Source organism: Manis pentadactyla, chromosome 13 (assembly GCF_030020395.1).
Source record: "Manis pentadactyla isolate mManPen7 chromosome 13, mManPen7.hap1, whole genome shotgun sequence".
In the NCBI taxonomy this organism is placed as follows: Eukaryota; Metazoa; Chordata; class Mammalia; order Pholidota; family Manidae; genus Manis; species Manis pentadactyla.
The window spans coordinates 18,714,848-18,721,445 of NC_080031.1; the positions used below are offsets into that span (position 1 = coordinate 18,714,848).

The following is a 6,598-nucleotide window of genomic DNA, read 5'->3' on the forward strand; positions in this document are numbered from 1 at the left end:
AGAAATGCAGGCCTCCTAACAGAAGGCCCCCAGGGGATCCCTAGGCCTGCACGTAACTGAGAAGCACTGGTCTAGGACACCACAGTTAAGAGGCCAATCTGAACTGACCTCAAGTCCTTCCAGGAATTTAAGAGCAGCATTGCAGGAGTGTGAGGCTACTGTCTTCTCCCCCCACCAAGGATCCAGTGCAGGCCCTTCACCAACAGGAAGAGGCCAAGCCTTCTTATCTAGCTACCGGCCCAGCACACTACTTACTGCCCACAGCAGCCACCTTCTAGCACCTGGCGCCTCACCTGCCACTCTCAGCAGTCTGTGTCGGAACATGTGTCCTGACTCTCCTGAGACGATCCATCCATAAGATGGCATAGGCTGAGGGGACAGAGGAGAGGGGTGAGTCAGAGAAAGATGGCAGGAAGAGCCCCCCAAGAGCCCACACCCAGACCATGGCCTGGGAGCAGGGGGGCAGGAGTGTTGGGGGCAGGCAGCATGCCGGACCTGGGAACCGAGGCCTGTGAAGAAGCACTCAGCCCTCAGGAGCCCCAGGCCAGGCCAGGGAGCCCAGGCTTGGGATGGAGCTGAGAGAGACTCACAGAAGACAGGCAGCTGCCACCCCATCCCACCTGCCCCCAGTTAAGAATACAAACCAGCTTGTCCCAGGGGCTTAGGCTTACCTTCGTCTCACCTGCGCTACTCGTTCTCTCTTGGTGTCCTCTCTCACCTCACTTGGCACTTGGAAGACACGAGTATGGCTGCAAAACACAATCAAACAGTGGGATCCTGAGTTCCTTTCCACTGGGCACCGTGGAACTGCTGGGGTTGTATCATAAGAACCACAGGTGCCTGTGAACTTCTGAGCTGTCTTCCACCCTTCTTGTATCAGGAACACAAAGTGCCCTTTTTATTCACCAAGTACCCTGAGCCACTCAATAAGCCACCTTAGCAAATGGTCCTAAGGTGGGTCAAGGAACCAGAGAGGTTAAGCACCCTTACTGAAGTTACACAGCAGGTCAGTGGTCTTGAAAGACAAGAAATTCACTGCTTCTGAATTCCTCTTTTACTTCCTTATCAACTCTTTATGACCAGCCTTGTGCCATATTCACTCTGACTTAGAAATCCTTCTAGAAAATTCTGCCATGAAGAAGCTGCAGTCACCTTGTTGCTACTGGTGTTTATTTCACTATGCTGGATTTCCTTCCTATTCCTTCCCAACTCCACACCCTGCTCTCCTCACAAACGCCCACTCCAGTGGACCCATCTGTCCACTGAATCCCCTATTTCTGTGTCATCTGAAACTGGCCTCTGGATAACACCTTGTGCAGGTGCTCTGGGGCTTTGCATAGGAAGATAGCTGTGGCGCTGCCTCTACAGACTGGAAGCCCAGGTAGAGGTACACGTGCTCATGATATCACCATGCAAGGTGGAGCAGGGTGGGTGCCCAAAAAAGAGGGGAAAGAAAGAAGGAAAGGGTTCCGAAGGGAGAGCTACCCCCAGCCAGGAGGGAGAAAGGGGGCAGCCTCAGAGAGGAAGGGGCCGCAGCGCTGGGCTCTGGAAGCCAGATAGGATTGGCCAGCTGCCAAGGCTCCTGAGATTTGTGGAAGGCGCACCCCGGCCCTGGTTTATCCAGCCGCTGCCCAGCTCACAGGTCAGCCCAGGCACATGTCCTACTAGAAACCTTTTCTGAGTGCCCCAGGCAGCCATGCCCAGAACTTTGACCTGGGCCTCCCACACCACACTCTCAACTATATTCCTCATGGCTTCTCCAACATTTTCTTCAATGTCACACTTTATTCGCCCAAGCAACTTTGACCCTTTGAAATTGGAAAGCCTTATTCTTTTCTCTCTTCCAGAGAACCAGCAAACATCAGGAGGTCAGTACACATTTACCAAATACATGAGTATTCATTAATGCCTAATAAAGGGATGTGTGTTACTGAATACATGCTCTCTGAAACCCGCAGGAGGAAACCAAAGCCTGTGGACTGTAAGGGGGACCAGGCAGGGTCTATTGGTCTAAAACCTCCATTGAAAATCCAGTGTGAAAAATTAGTAGACAATTGACTGTGATTCCTGTAGCATGTCTCTAAAACTTTAACCCAGTCATGCTACCCAGCTAAAGCTTAACTACTGGGAGGTGATTTTCACATCAGCCAAACCAAGGAACTGCAGCCATTAGAGTTCCACAGTGCAGCATGTCGGGCAGGCAGCATCCCCTGGGGCTGGATCAGTCACCAACATTTATGATTTTAGGGACCTTGGAAGATTTCCCACCCAAAATATCTTGCCCAGAAAGGTCTTAAATCCCATCATTAGCTTGCTCTCCCTTCCTGAGCATATGAATCCTCATTTAAAATGCTAATGTCACTGGAAGGGGTAAATACCAGAAAGCTGGATATCCTTGAGGAAAAATACATTTTTTGATAAATAAACACACTCTGATAGAAGAGAGCAAAGCCGGGAATGGGGTATGAAAAAGAAGGGAGAAAAGCAGAGAGAGGGGCTCCTTCTCAGTTTCGGGGAGGCCACCTTAATCCCACAACTCTTCTACCAGTAAAAGAGACCCCAAGTGACACAGTCCTGAGAAGAAAATAGGGAAGCTCATGTGGGGGGAGAGGGCCTGGTTCTGGGCCCAGCTCGCTGCGCCGTCAGTCTCGGCATCTTCCTAACCAGGAAGGGCGGATGGTGGTGCCCTGTGCTTCGGGGGCACCGTGGGAGGCTGGCAGAGCTACCATAAGGCGGGCCCAGAACTCCAGCCTCAGGCACTGAAAAATCTCCTGTCACCTCACTTGAAGTAAGGGCTTTCACTTTTGCATTTTAAAAGCTTATTTTCTTTTAGCTCTTTAAAGAGCAGCCACTTCAGAACAAATCGAGTGCAAAAGCAACAGAAGTCTGAAATTTATTCAAAAGCATTTAAGAAATGGTGAGCAGGCCCAGTCTTCCAACCTCTCAAGTCATTTTGAAACTTAGGCATGAGTTGGACTTTCAAGATAACAAAAGTATTCCTACAAAACGCCAAATGAGGCCAAAAACTTTCTCAACCAAAGGAGTGCATCCCTTTCAAAGAACAGCTGTGAGTATGTGTTGGCAAGGGACCCTGAAGAGGGGCTTGTGGCTTCTCTGCTTCTCCCTCCCCACAGCTTGGCTCAGGGCAAATGAGAGGATTTACCTCCATCTTATGAACTGGATTCTTGTTCTTTCCTCCAGGACCTCTTGACTGTGGTTTGCTGACAAATCAGACTTTGAGAGATGGTGCTTCACCTAGGAAATGAGGTGAGGTCTGCATGATCACTGCCCAAGGACCTAGCGAGGAACGGAGCCCACTGTGGAAAGCTCTGCTCACTCTCCCAAGGTCCTTTGCAGTGGGACCTCCTCCTTCCCGGCTCCCTCTCCACCATTCCCCCAAGTAATTGTCTCAACTCTCAGTTACCACATCTCTGGTCACATGTACATCTTGGCCATGGACAGGAGGGTGGGTGGTGAATACGTTCTCTTTTATGTCCTGAGAAGCCTCTTCTTCAGTCTGAAAGATGAGTCATTTCCCTCTGACAGTGTCACTCTGCGTCTGACCCCCAGTTCCCCTCTTCCTCCTTTTTCTTTTCCTTCCTCTCCATCCCAGCTACACCCCATGTCCACATACAGACATTCTGTATCCCCTGCAATAAGCTCATCTATTGCTCCCTTCCCATGGCATTCCAGGGAACTCGCTAAGTACGTGGCCCTATCTGAGGCATTCCTCAGGCACCTGCAGCTGGGACAATGCATCTGAAACTCATGCAGCATGCTTGAGAAACAGGGAAGGGCGAGTGGGGATACCAACACATCTTTCACAAGGACATAAGCCCCAGCATCTTCTAGGGCACTTGGTGAATTAGACACAGCTCTAGGCAGGATGTCTGGCAATGAACTTGAGTTTCCCTGTTCTAGGGGGAGGGGAGTCCAGATCCCTGCACCCATCAAGACCAGCTATCCAGAATTTGGGGTACCCGGAGTCATAGAAGAATCATACTCACTTTCCTCAGCCAGTGCTGTATCACAGACACAGCCTCCCTCTCCACAACTTCAATATCCTGCAATAAATTGGTAAGTTGGTGCCATCAGAATACCTAGAATTCCAGGCCCCTCATCCATTCTTATCCAAAGTTATATATTGTTGAGATTTTCTCTCTGAAAGTGCAGGAGAAGACTCTGACGGGAGAAGATAAATGAGAAACAATTCCACGTAGCTACCACCTACTCCACTTACCGAACTGATTTTTGGTGGGAAGGGGAACCCTGTACCTTTCCGGGCAAGAATGTACAAAATCCATGTTGTAATTATCATCTTTGGACTTAGGTCCGCCCTCCTGCTTAGCTCCCTCCTTCCATTGGAGCTGCCTGAGAACCCTCTGGAACAAAGAGGTCATTCAGGGAAGTGCACATCTGATTGGCTGGCCGATGATGATGTGACAATGACCTCCTTTAATCTCCAGGGTCAGAGTGGAGATGAAAAAAAGAGGTCAGGAAGTGTCTGCCTGAGTGATGGCCAGAGCTCCGAATTGAAGAGTGGGGGAGGGGGAGTGAGGATAAGGTACAGACGGCGTGAGCAGGAGGACACAAGGGAGAGGTCACCCGAATCTAGGTGCTGATGACCGGTCACTCAGGCTTGAGCCATGCAGAAGCAGAAAGAGATTTTATAAATCAAAACAAAACATGTGTAACAAGATGATGATCTGAGCTGTTCAGACATTCATTCCAACAATGCCACAGGCATTTCTTTTTCATACACGAAAGGGGAGAGTTTGTCCACCACCCCCTAAAAGAAAAAAAACAAAGATGGGGAAGCAAAATTCTCAGCAAGGACATTTTCTGTAATTTTTTTTATTCACTTTGTTGAGACAAGGGATTCGAAATCATAAAAAATAATCCAAACAGTAAGAGGTATAGAGTAAAAAGTGAAAGTGCCATTTCTTATAAAGGACACTTCCTGATTATTGCAAGTATTCCACTATAGACTGCATAGGTGGAAAGAGAGCAAAATGGAAATGAAAACAGGATTGTGCTGTGACTTCAGATTTGGGAGTGGGAGATTGATAGGGGCTCGGATAGCTGCTGTTGGCATCTAGAACTCTCACCAGGAAACTGAAGGAAGTTCAGGATATCCTAAAGGATCCTAAGAAAATACTTAGCTGCTCTCAAAAGTGGCTGTAGCCTAACCCTGAAATAATCCCAAGGTCTCAGAAACCAGGGTTGCAACCTGTCTCTACTGCTAACTTGTTCTGTGACCTTAACCCAATCATTAACCTCTGTGGTATTAGTTTCTTTGCCTTCAAAATGAAAAGAATTGAATGATGTCTTTAGGTTTCTTCTAGTTTTCATATTCTATAAATGTTCTCGTTCTTATTCTTCTGAAGAGTATAGAAAACCTTTATCTCACCCTCCCCAATCCCCTTAATATAGTCACTGTGTCTCCTCACTCTCAACAAATCACCGCAGTTTTACGTATTCTCTATTGGTCAGAATATCTAGGCTCTACTGAGGCAACAAACAAGTCCGCAGATCATAAAGACTTATTTCTCATTCTCCATAACTCCAATACAAGTTGAGTAACTAACTCTTCAGGGTAGTTGTGTTCCATGTGGTGGCTTGGAGATCCAGGAAGAATCCCATTACGTGGCTCCACCATCTCAGAATGTGACCACTATGATTGCCCAAGTCAGGAAAGAGGGAAAAAAATCAGTACTTCCATTTCATCCCCAAGACTTCTTAAAGCTTTTTTGGCCAGTTATTAGTCACATGACCCCAGCCTAACTTCAACAGAGACTGGAAATTGGAAAATAGAAGATGAAATTACTTGTCAGCACCTCTGTTTCTGCCACTATCTTCTAAAATTCATTTTTCCATCCTTACTGATATGATTTTATTTTTGAATATTTAAAAAATTAATGTGATTCAAAAATTAAAACTACATGAAAAGATATATTCAAGTAAGTTCCATCTCCCATCCTATCTTTTAAACCTTGTTCTTATTTCAGAAGCAAGATTTTCATAAATTTCTTGGCTATACATCCTGCATTTATGTTTCCAAAATGAAAGATACATAAATCTATTCTTACTTTATTATTATGTTATAAATTCAATAAAATTAAAAGTACAAGGACAACTCAGAAAAATTTTTAAGTGCACATGCACATATACACTTTATATATATATTTAACTACCACCCAGATTGAGATAGAGAACATTTCCTGTACCCCAGCAGGGCCCCCAGGCAATTTCTCCCACAAGGTGACCAGCATTTTGATCTCTATCGCCATGGATAAGTTTTGCCTAGTGTGCCATTATATTACTATAACATAAATTATTTTATCAAATTTGCTATTGATGGGCATTTATGTTACATCTACTATGTTACTTTTAAAATAATGTTGCTATGAACATCCTTATACCTATCTTTTGGTTGACATAAGCATGAAATTTGAGTATATACATGCCAAAGAGTGGAATTGCTAGGTCATATTTAGTATTAGCATTACTATTGTCAACATTTGGTATTGTCACTCTTTCAAAGTTTAGCCAAAGGAGTAGAGAGACAGTGGTAACAAAAAACACTTTAATTTACATT

General features: G+C 45.9%; 1 protein-coding gene across 1 annotated transcript; it reads right to left on the reverse strand.

Moving 5' to 3' along the window:
• Positions 1 to 302: 302 nt before the first annotated feature.
• SPATA19 (spermatogenesis associated 19) lies at positions 303 to 4,318 on the reverse strand. Its single transcript, XM_036930044.2, has 6 exons — positions 4,241 to 4,318; positions 4,008 to 4,064; positions 3,425 to 3,517; positions 3,164 to 3,255; positions 672 to 749; positions 303 to 369 (listed from the first exon to the last, which is right to left on the reverse strand). The coding sequence occupies exons 1-6, from the start codon at positions 4,316 to 4,318 to the stop codon at positions 303 to 305; spliced, it is 465 nt and encodes a 154-aa protein (XP_036785939.2).
• Between the last annotated feature and the right edge of the window lie 2,280 nt (positions 4,319 to 6,598).